Consider the following 12,258-nt stretch of genomic DNA (forward strand, 5'->3'; position numbering starts at 1 on the left):
ATACATAAAGTTCTAAAAAAAACATGTATTATGAAGTTAAATTATGTATATGAACCAACTAAATAGAAATCTAAAAGTATTTAAAGTCTAAAAGATAATAATTTTCATGACGCAAAAATTAGATGGGGGAAGGGGGGCAAAAATATGATTTTAAATGGAAAATCTTCAAAGTATTCAGGAATCAAAAGGAATTTTTCAGAACTTGGGAGCAACTGCCCCCTAGCCCCCTTGTGACTCCCCACTGCCGACTGCCATAAAAATCCAAAAAAGATTGACATAATCACTTAAATTTGACTGATATATGAAACAAAGTCGGTAATGCAAGACGTCAGAAGTTTTAACTATTTATCCTTTTTTTGTCTTCTTAAAGAGGACAAACACGACGATAAAGAAAACCAAGTTGGATTCATCCATCAATTAGCCAATAAAACTGTCTGTTTCCTTTTAGAACCAGTAAGGAAAGTGAAAACATCTATGGGTTAGACCAAGGACTTTGCCAAGCTTGAAAACCTTATTCCATCGGGCAGCCACAGGTTTATGGATGAAAAAAAAAAAAAAAAGGGATTTGTGCGCCTCAATAATTGCTAAATGATGGGTAAGGAACGGTTGGAGGCAAAATTGATTTTAAACGGTGGAGATCAGTTTTTGTATAGGTTGCATGAGATAAATGTTAACATATTTTAAACGTATAATTGTAAATTTTGATATAGGTCATATAAAATTTTTTGCATGAATTATTACTTTTTTTTTTTTTGAAAAATGCATGAATTATTACTTAAATGGTATATCTATTTAAGTATGAATTAATTTATTCTACATTATCAACGTATAAATTTTTTATGTTTCTCAACAATTTTAAGTGCATGACATATACTTTTTATTTAAATGTAAGTATTATATATATAATTACTAGTGTAAAAAATCTTATTATACAAATCCATCCAAGTATTCAAGCAGTTTTGTATGATAACAGCTCAGATCACATTTCAACAAAACAATAATAACAATAATAATAGCTAGCCGCCCAAAGGGCTGGCGGTCACCACCAAGCAATTTAGTCTTTAGTGGTGTGGGAGATCAAGGATTCAATTCTTGCCTCCCACCAATTTACCATTATATGTGGTTGTCTTGAGTGGCTTTTTCCGAGAGCATTTCAACTCTCATCGACTCCTCCTCCTTTTAGATTAGGATAAATTAGATTATAAAAATATTACTATTGCGATAAAAAAAATAATAACAATAACAATAAAATAGGGCAGCCACGCATTATCGGTCAAGATGAAAATGTCCAGCCATCAGAAGTGGGACCTTTGCACTTCAGGTACGATGGTCCAACAAGGCAAAACGACCTGGAACAACTGGAATTTAAGTCATGTGTTGTTGGTGGGCCAAATGGAAATTTCCATCCATTTACAACCTTTCCACCACTACATGATTTTCAAGTGTTCTCAGAGTCTCCACTCTTGCCAGCTTTCTCCTATAAATTGCCACCCCAAAATCCAAATCCCACACACAACACAACACACAAACACACAAAATACACAACAAAATCCAACTCCCACGCACAAAACACACATTTAGGCAAGAAAAGTAGCCACCACAAAGGCTAGTAAGATGGAGAACTTCCCAGTAATCAACATGAAAAACCTCAATGGTGACAAGAGAGCTTCCACCATGGAGCATATAAAGGATGCTTGTGAAAACTGGGGTTTCTTTGAGGTACTACACATTCCTTTTTTTTTTTAATTTTCTTTCTGATATAAGGCAAACTAGTGTACCTCATTTTGTTTTTTTTTTTTATGTAACAAACTGCTGTAGAGGTTTACATTTTAATGAGTTTGTTTTAATTTTAATGGTTCTAAGAAGTTTACATTATTAACTTTTGTTTCTTTTCTTTTGAAACTTTGATGTAGTTGGTGAACCATGGAATCCCACACGAGATGATGGACACAGTTGAAAGATTGACAAAAGGTCATTACAAGAAATGCATGGAGCAAAGGTTCAAGGAGTTGGTGGCAAGCAAGGCTTTAGAGGGTGTACAAGCTGAGATTACGGATATGGATTGGGAGAGCACATTTTTCTTGCGCCACCTTCCTGTCTCAAACATTTCACAAGTCCCTGATCTAGATGATGAATACAGGTAATAATTATAGCACATTTCCCACTTCAAGAAATATTTTGAAGCAAGCCTGATGTGGATAAGTAATCATTTTGCTGACAGAAAGAAAACTAAAAAAAATTTGAAGAAATCATCAGTATGAATTTGTCTTTATGTTACTTGTAATAATTCATAGCTTGGTTGTTAAAGGTTGTAAATTTGAGTCTTTGTTAACATTTTATTTGTGTTCTAAGCACGGATTTTCTTCTCGTCCTTGTACTATTAGAGTGTCGTTTACAGATGTGGAAAGTTATTCAAGACAAGATCTTAACAGGAGCACGAAAACCATAAATACTGTTGCGCTATAGTTAGTTCCTAGGTCCCAACACAACAGGAAGTTTTGAGCTGATTGAGCATGCTACACATGCAGCCATACTTCTTCGTCCCTTCTCAAGAAACAGATAGATTTGGATTTCCATTCAGGTTTATCAATAAAATAGCCTTCCATCAGACACAATTATTGACAACTTTGCTTAAAATATGTTAAAATATTCCCTGTCAACGCCTAAAAAGCAAGATATATCCATAGCTCTGTCATAGGCTATTTTTCTCTTTTTTTATTAATTCCACCTATCCAATCAAATTTTCCTCATTATTTTTTGCTTATGATGCAGGACCCTCATGAAGGAGTTTGCTGTAAGATTAGAAAAATTGGCTGAAGAACTTCTTGATTTACTATGTGAAAATCTTGGTCTTGAGAAGGGCTACTTGAAGAAAGCCTTTTACGGTTCAAAAGGTCCCAATTTTGGCACCAAGGTTAGCAACTACCCTCCATGTCCCAAGCCAGAATTGATTAAGGGACTTCGACCACACACTGATGCTGGTGGGATTATCTTGCTTTTCCAAGATGATAAAGTAAGTGGTCTACAACTCCTCAAGGGTGATCAATGGGTTGATGTCCCTCCAATGAAGCACTCTATTGTGGTCAACCTTGGTGACCAACTCGAGGTACACTTTAATTTCTTGGGATAAAAAATTTATACTTTTATAAGTAATATGATAGTACTAAATAAAAGAAACAAAAGATTTCTTACCTTCATACCAACATATTACGTATATTTACATTCGTGCCTCATAAATAAATATTACTTATGAATAGATTATTTCTCATAAAAATTACTTATAATTACGGAATATCATACTAGATTTAGAGGGGTGATTCTAATTTGTAAGCAACACTAAACATCAATATTAATTTATGCAAAAATTAATAAATCGAATTGACTGTTTATTCATATATTTCTTTTCTATTTAGGATTCTAATTATGTTACAAATTAATCACAGGTGATTACCAATGGAAAATACAAAAGTGTGCTCCACCGAGTCATAGCTCAAACAGATGGAAATAGGATGTCACTTGCTTCATTCTACAATCCAGGCAATGATGCAGTTATTTATCCAGCACCAGCACTACTGGAAAAAGAAGCAGAAGAAAGAAAAGAAGTCTACCCAAAATTTGTTTTTGATGACTACATGAAACTGTATGCTGGACTTAAATTCCAGGCCAAAGAGCCAAGATTTGAACTCATGAAGAACGTGGAAGCCAATGTTACCATGGGTCCAATTGCAACTGCCTAGACTCATAGGAATAAAACGGTGCTAGGATGTTTTCTTCTCCCTCTTATGTTTTCTACTTATTATTATTTTTTTTTTTTTATTGTGGGGGTTGTTGGTTATTCCCAGTCATTTGTTGCTCCAGAGAGGAGGGTCCTTTATACATCTGAGGGACCAAAATTTATTATGTAGTAAGAATTCTAAGACAAAGAAATAAAATAAGCTATACATTTCTCCAAAATCATTTGTGTCTACTGTTGCAAAGCTATATGGTTGATTGACCTAATATTTGGTTTAATTGCCTTTAAAAGTCCTTAAAATTTTCTCAATTATTAGACACTCAACATTTTACTTTAATTTATGAATGCCAGATCAATTTAGTCCTCAAATTTCTAACAAATCTGACAAATCAAATGTCTGGTACTTCGAACAAAAATACAATTATGTTTGGAACTATGAATTACAATTATCAAACTTAAGAGAGAAAACTTACAAGGAGCAGCCGATATCAATATGCAAGAAAAGCTAAGTTTGTCACACATAACTACTTATTTAATAGTTGTAAGATAATTAATGATTAACATATTATACATGTTAAAGCATTTAACAGTAATGCATTAGTAACATGGCCGAGAACTTAAAATTGGCAATATCCTTCAAAAGCCCACTTTTTGGTGCCAAATCAGGAATAACATAAACAAGTCATCAATAGCCAAGACAAGCCAACGATTTGTTGGCTACTAGGGTTAAATGAAAAGAAAAAAATTCATTCAACATTCACCACATTTGCACTTTGCCCCCTTCAACTTGACAAACAGGCAGTTTGCCTCTCTAGTAAATCTAGTTAGTGATTTTAATGGACAAAACTCAATAGTCAAAAGCAAGCCAGGTTATCCTCAAGCTGACAGAAATAAGGTTGATTACTAATGGTAAAAGGTTTTTAGAGTTAAATATATTTTGTAGAATCATTTAAGAACCAAATAATAATTTGGATGTAGTTTAGAGGAAAAATCAAGGTTGATTGGCAAGATAAAACAGTACTTGTAAGTTCAAGAATTCTCTATTCTTTTTTTCTTTCTTTTTTTTTTGGCGAGTTTTTTCTCGAAACATGTGTCACTATTATCCCTCATCTTTCATATATCACAAGAACAAGCAGACACACACACACTTGTAATTTATACCTTTCTAGTCTTTTACTTCTCATAAGGAGTTGAATTTTGTATGCTTCTTTCTTTGGATGGAGACATGGTTTTCCTCTAGTAAGTATGAGGATTAAATAACCAACTACTCTAGCCACTAGAGATAGTTATAAAACTCTTCTTGAATGTAGGCCAAGGGATCATGGTCTATATTTTAAAAAATTTAGAATTATTTGAAAAAATTTCATTAGTTGGTACTTAGGTACCTGTTTCGATTGGTGGTGATTCAATTTCTGGCTAAAAAAAATAAAAGTATGAGGATTAAATATTGGATTTTTATGATATAAACTGCGTGTATATGTACACGATAGGTCATAGTTTTGTCATTTATTTTATAATTAATTCCCTCCTATTATCTTACCAACTGTGCATTAGTTAGTGGATTCTACTCACTTTTAAAAATTTGTATTTTTTGAAATGGAATAGAACAAAATACCATAAAAAGGTGCTAATTTGACGGTAGTTAACAGAAGAGTTTGAATAGTAAAAGGGAACAAGAGTCCAAACGGAGATTGTTTCCCTTATCCAGTGGTCAACTGCGGCAGACTAGGAGAAAATTTTGGGGAACTTCCCTTTTTCTGTTTTTAGTAATTTCCAAAGAGGACGGAGGTCAGGCTCAACTAGGAGTCTTCCCTTCTATTCCTCTTGGTAGTCGGATAGGCAGTAGGAAAAAAATTTGAGAGGAAAAGGGGCGCAGTCAATCTTAACTCCTTTTTGCTCTTGACTTTTTCGTCTTTTTGTGGCTATTGATTCGATTGTATGTCAGAGCAAAGGAAGAAACAATTGGTCATTCTTTTGACTTAGTAGATCTTTTGCTTATTTTTAATTGAATCGATTTTCTTCATTGCATTGAGGAACGATGTATGCTACAATTGTTTCTACGATTTCGCATGAGATTGTTCCAACAGAGATGAACTAAATCTCTTTTTCTAGTCAAGGGGCAACGGATGCTTTGGTTTATCTAAAAATTGTGAGATCGAATTAATTTTATTTATTCATCTTATTTACTGGTATTTGCATATTCTCTGATTATAGTGCTTATGGTTGTTTTATTAATTGAGTATCACGGGCCCGGACATTGAATTAATTTAGCAATCTAATGTCAATTGGAGCATTGAATCCGTAATTGTTCAATTGTTCTAAAATAGTGATAACTGATATGATTGGGTTTGTGTCAGGAGAACATGCAGACTAATCTAAAATAACCTTGGTAGTGTGTTATTTGGTTAGAATAGGGCTCCTCTAATACGCAAGGCAATTGGAGAATTAAATCTTATAGGCGTACTTAGAATTAATTCTCGATTAGAGTAGTAATTGACGGGCGTATTTCAGTCATCGATACAGTAAGGAAGAGTTGACTGTCATCTCTTGTTTGGCAGTTATAACTTATTTATTAGTTAATAATTGGAATTATCTCTGCATCGATGATCAATTAATTTAACCATTATTGAAGTTATTTCTTGGCTAGAGTTTAGTCATTATTAATTCGAGTTTTAATAGTTTGCTATTTAATTTTTAGTTGGCTATTTACTTTTAGTCAAACAATTTAATTATTACCATTGCTATAAAAAAAACCCCATCGTTAGTTTGAATTTCAAAAGAGACAAATATCCCAATCCCTGTACATTCGACTCTACGTATCACTATCTACATAAATTATATTTTGTTTGAGTAGGCATTTATTATTGTACGGGCTCGATAACCTATCAATTTTTTGCGCCGTTGTCGGGAACTGGCGTTAGTTAATTTGTTTCTTTTAAGTTCATTTTCGTTTTAATTTTCTGGTATTTTTCTAATTTATGTCTTGGGCTTCTCGTACAGGCAAATTGATTTTTTATCTTGAAGTAGAGAAGACTACTCATCGAACACGAAAAGATACCAAATATCTTAGAGAAGAGCAATCTAATGCTGCATCTCAAAGACCCCGATCCATAAGTTGAATCAACAAGTTCGCTTGGCGATACTTCGAATGACCCGGATCGAGAAGAAATCACTATAGCTAATACACAGATATTAAGGGAGTTGGCTGCTCCTAATTTAAATCAATAACCCTTATGCATTACTTTTTTGAATTTAAATGATAACACCCTGTTTGAATTAAAATCTGGGCTAATTCATCTTTTACAATCTTTTCATGATTTACCAGGTGAGAAGCCTTATAAGCACTTGCAGGAGTTCAATGTTATTTGCAACAGTATGAAACCCATGAAAATTACGGAAGAACAGATAAAAATGAAAGCATTCCCCTTCTCTCTTAAGGACTTAGCAAAGAACTGGCTGTACTACCTACCTCTAGACAGTATCACCACGTGAGAGCAGTTGAAGAAAAAATTTTAGAAAAAATATTTTCCTGCATCTTGAGCTGCAAGTCTGAGAAAAGAGATATGGGGTATCAAGCAATATTCACGAGAGTCGCTCTATGATTACTTGGAGAAATTCAAAAAGTTATACATCAAATGCTCTCAACACCAAATAAGTAAGGAATTGCTTATCCAATATTTTTACGAGGGGTTACTTTTCAGAGACAGGAGTATTATTGATGCTGTAAGTGGAAGGGCGTTGGTGAACAAGACTTCTCGAGAAGCGTGAGAGTTGATTGAAGGGATATCCAAAAACTCGCAGCAATTCGATATAAGAGAAGATATTCCGATACACAGAGTGAATGAGATAGAAACATCCTCTATCCAATAGCAGTTATCCGAATTAACATCTTTTATTAGGCAATTGACTGTAGAAAATCTTCCACAAGCCAAGGTGTGTGGGAATTGCACTGCTATAGGTCACTATACAGAGATGTGCCTAATGATTCAAGAAGAAAGTACCGAGTAAGTAAACATGGTTGGTTACGTGCCCGCGCCGAGAAAGCCATATGACCCGTACTCGAACACATACAATTCGGGTTAAAAAGATCACCCTAACTTTAGTTATGGAGGAAATAGGCAATCAAATTTTGCATTGAATAAATAGCAAGGGTATCAACAGTAGTATCAACCTCACCTGCCATCACCTTCTCTAAGCTCAAACCCATCTCTAGAAGAAACGATGAAACGGTTAATTTTTAGTCAACAAAAGACGGATTCTGACCTATAAAATATAAGGAATCAAATGGAACATATGCAAGCAATGTAGAGTCAGATGATATTAGCAATCGATTGCCTGGAATCCCAAGTTCACGAAAAATTGCTGTCTCAACCTAAACTTAACCTAAAAAATATAAGTACAATGACCTTAAAGAGCGGGAAGGAAATTCAGGGACTCGAACTCGTGACTCCAAAAGACAAGAATGAAGAAAAAATCGAGAAAGAGCTTAAGGAGGAGAACAGAAACAGCAAAAATTCAGTGGTACTCCCTGACCCAATCATTGAGGTTAAAACTAATCCCCCTCATTTTTCTAGTAGGTTGGAGAAATAAAAAATGCAGAACAAGAAGAAAGAGATCTTTGAGGTATTTCGCAAGGTAGAGATCAACATTCCCCTGCTAGATGCAATCAAACACGTGTCAAAGTACGCGAAATTTTGAAAAGATTTGTGCATCAACTGAAGAAGGCTGATGGGAGATGTAAGAATTATTGTAAGAGAGAACGTGTCAGCAGTTCTATAGAGGAAACTCCTACCAAAATGGGAGAATCTAGATATGTTTTCTATCCCCTGTAGGATAGGTAATACTTTGCTAAAAATATCATGTTGGATTTAGGAGTATCAATCAATGTAATGTCTAAATCTATCTATACTTTCTTGAACCTAAGTCCGTTAAAAGAAATTAGGATAATAATTTAATTAGCTGATCGAACGAGTACATGTCTTGATAGGTTGGTCGAAGATGTGTTGGTTAAAATTAATGAATTGGTATTCGCAACTGATTTTTATGTATTTGACATGGATGATGGTCATTTCCTTGATCCCTCACCTTTGCTACTAGACAGACCCTTTTATAGCACAATCCAGACTAAAATTGATATTAATAAGGGTACCTTGTCTATGAAATTTGATGAAAAAATTATTCATTTCAATATCTTTGAAACCTTGAAATACCCCTCGAATTCTAATTTTAGGTCCATTTTTCTGTGAGTGCTATTGACCCTGCAGTGCAGGAAGTGTTTGAAATTATTGACAGGAATGAGTTGGAAGTTGTTTTAACCAAACACCTTGAGTTGGACACAACTTATGAGGTAGAATTGAGTAAAGAGCTGAAATATACGATTGGAGCTTTGCAATCGCTATCGATCACTATGACAATGTATGAGCTCGCACTTATCTTCGCGCCTGAATCTCACCAAAGAGTATTACCATCTGTGGTGTAGGCACCTATAATAGAACTGAAATCTCTGTCTGAACATTTGAAATATGTATATTTGGGTAAGAAGGAAACGCTTCCGGTAATTATCTCGGCAGGACTATCAGAAACACAAGAGGACAAATTAATCCGAGTTCTTAGAGAGCATAAGCAGGCGATAGGATGGACCATCTCCGACATTAAGGGAATTAGCCCCTCCATGTATATACACCAAATAAGGCTTGAAAAATATACCAAACCGGTACGGCAAGTTCAAAGAAGGCTCAATCCCCTTATGATAGAAGTGGTGAAAAACGAAATACTAAATCTGCTAGATGTGGGGATTATTTACGCAATATTAGACAGTCCATGGGTGAGCCTAGTACAGGTACTTCCAAAGAAAGTAGGAGTGATAATAGAGACCAACCAGAATGGTGAACTCATGCCAGTGTGCAAACCCACCCGATGGCGGTAGTATATCGACTACCAGAAATTAAATGCTGTCACAAAAAATGATCATTTTTCCTTTCTTTTTATTGACCAAATGATTGAGCGATTAGTTTGTCGACCTTACTATTATTTTTTAGATGAATTTTCAGGATATTTTCAAATTGCAATCGTATCGGAAGATCAAGAGAAGACTACCTTCACATACCTGTTTGAAACTTTCACATACTGGCGAATGCCCTTCGGATTATGCAATGCACCTACAACATTTCAAAGATGTATGGTGAGCATTTTTTTCAAAATATGTTGAGAAAATTATTGAGATTTTTATGGACGACTTTAGTGTATACGGTGATAGTTTTGATAATTGTCTAGATAACCTGAAATTGATCTTGTTGAGATATATAGAAACTAATCTCGTGCTTAACTGAAAAAAATGTCGTTTTATGGTTGAACATGTGATAGTTTTAGGTCATGTAGTGTCCTCTAAGGGTATTGAGATTGATCAGGACAAAATAGACATTATATCTACTTTATCTTATTCCACGAGTATACGGGAAGTGTTTCTTTTCTTAGACATGTAGGTTTTTATCGAAAATTCATCAATGATTTCTCAAAAATCGGAGCTCCTCTGTTCAAACTCTTACAGAAAGATATGGCCTTCAAATTCGATGTTGAGTGTGAGACAGCATTCAACAAATTAAAAGAGCTATTGACGTCGCCACCGATCATGCAACCTCCTGACTAGAATCTCCCATTTGAGATCGTGTGCAAATGTCAGTGACCATACAGTGAGAGTAGTGTTGGAGCAAAGAGTAGGGAAAGCAGCTCACACCATCTACTATGCGTCCCGAGCTTTGAATGCAACTCAACTGAATTATTTCACTACTGAAAATGAGTTTCTTGCAATTATTCTTGCTTTAGAAAAATTTAGATCATATTTATTAGATGTTAAAATTATTGTATTTTCTGATTATACAAAGTTGAGGTATCTAATGACCAAGAAAGATACGAAACCGAGGCTAATAAGATAGATATTTCTCTTGCAAGAATTCGACCTGAAGATAAGGAATAAAAGAGGTTCGGAGAATTTGGTAGCTAACCATTTAAGTCGCATACCAGTTGGAGATGATAACGTGCCATTGAAGGATACATTCCCTGATGAACAGCTATTTTCTCTAAATTCTAAAGTGCCTTGATATGCTGATTTAGTTAATTATATAGTAATTGCTAAACTACTTGCAGATTGGCGTAAAGCAAAGAGGAACAAGTTGAAGAGCGATACCAAATATTTCATATGGGATGACCCTTACCTGTGAAAGAGATGCACAGACCAAGGAATGAGAAGATACGTAAGTGAAGTTGAATTCCAATCAATACAAACTTTTTGTCATACTTTTACATGCGGAGGTCATTTTGGATCAAAGCGAACTGCGCATAAGGCATTGGAAAGTGGACTTTACTGGCTTTCGTTATTTAAAAATGTTTATTTGTTTTGTAAATCCTGCGATCGATGTCAAAATGTATATAATATAACCCGTAGAGATCATATGCCCCAAGTCCCGATGATTTTTATAGAAATTTTTGATATTTGGCGTATAGATTTTATGGGGTTTTTTCCTGCATTATTTGGTTTTACATATATATTGTTGGTAGTGGACTATATTTCCAAGTGCGTGAAAATTGGAGCCACTCAGACTAATGATTCAAAAGTGGTTTCACATTTTATTAAATCCAATATTTTTGTGCTTTTTAGGATACCAAGAGCTAGTGTTAGTGACAGGGGACGTACTTCTGCAATAAGACCATAGTTGCGCTATTTCGAAGGTATGGTGTACTCCACAAGGTCTCAACATCATACCAACTTCAAATCAATGGTCAAGCGGAGGTCTCGAATAGAGAGATTAAGTCAATACTGGAGAAAATGGTTCGTCCCGATAGGAAGAATTGGAGTCAAAGGTTGAAAGATATACTTTGGACCTATCGGAATGCGTATAAGTCCCCTATAGGAATGTCACCCTACAGATTGGTATTCGGAAAGTTGTGTCACCTCCCAGTGAAATTTGAGCACAAGGCCTTTTGGGCGATAAAGCAATATAATATGAATTTAGAAGAAATCGGTGTCCATCGAAAGTTGGACTTGCAAGAATTGGGGAAGATTCGGAATGAAGCGTATGAGAACACAGTAATTTATAAGGAGAGGAGTAAGGAGTTTCGTGACCAACAAATCTCTAGAACGACCTTTGAAGTTGGCTAGAAGGCTCTCCTGTACTAATCCAGACTTAAGTTATTTTTAGGTAAATTGCGTTCTCGTTATATCAGTCATTTTATTGTTACTCACGTCTTTCCATATGGTGCAGTAGAAATCCAGAGCACTAAGACGGACAATAAGTTTGTGATGAATGGAAATCGTCTCAAATACTATTACGAGAGCTTTCCAAGTGGAGAAGTGGAGATGATACATCTGGATACACCTAATTATTTTGATTAGCGACATCTAGCCATGTCCAGTCGAAGACGTTAAAAAAAGGCATCTATTGAGAGGCAACCCAATTTCTTTTAATTGTTTATTCAATTTTAGTTAGTCGCTTCAATTTGTTTTCTTAAGGTTTTTCCAAATTCTTGGT

At 34.9% G+C, this 12,258-nt stretch overlaps 1 protein-coding gene across 1 annotated transcript; it reads left to right on the forward strand.

Annotated features, from left to right (window-relative positions):
• Positions 1–1,499: 1,499 nt before the first annotated feature.
• Positions 1,500–3,954, forward strand: LOC113690899 (1-aminocyclopropane-1-carboxylate oxidase 1-like). Its single transcript, XM_027209019.2, has 4 exons — positions 1,500–1,719; positions 1,914–2,140; positions 2,773–3,106; positions 3,444–3,954. Exons 1-4 carry the CDS (start codon positions 1,615–1,617, stop codon positions 3,735–3,737), a joined length of 960 nt encoding a protein of 319 aa, XP_027064820.1. The 5' UTR covers positions 1,500–1,614; the 3' UTR covers positions 3,738–3,954.
• Positions 3,955–12,258: the final 8,304 nt, after the last annotated feature.

The sequence above is a fragment of the Coffea arabica genome, chromosome 5c (genome assembly GCF_036785885.1).
Source record: "Coffea arabica cultivar ET-39 chromosome 5c, Coffea Arabica ET-39 HiFi, whole genome shotgun sequence".
Taxonomy (NCBI): Eukaryota; Viridiplantae; Streptophyta; class Magnoliopsida; order Gentianales; family Rubiaceae; genus Coffea; species Coffea arabica.

What these genes read in the sequence shown, in the direction of transcription:
- LOC113690899 (XM_027209019.2), top strand. Translation starts at nt 1,615, where the DNA reads ATGGAGAACTTCCCAGTAATCAACATGAAAAACCTCAATGGTGACAAG. An exon ending in AAAACTGGGGTTTCTTTGAG is followed by an intron (nt 1,720 to 1,913) that starts GTACTACACATT and finishes ACTTTGATGTAG; the next exon opens with TTGGTGAACCATGGAATCCC. An exon ending in ACCTTGGTGACCAACTCGAG is followed by an intron (nt 3,107 to 3,443) that starts GTACACTTTAAT and finishes AATTAATCACAG; the next exon opens with GTGATTACCAATGGAAAATA.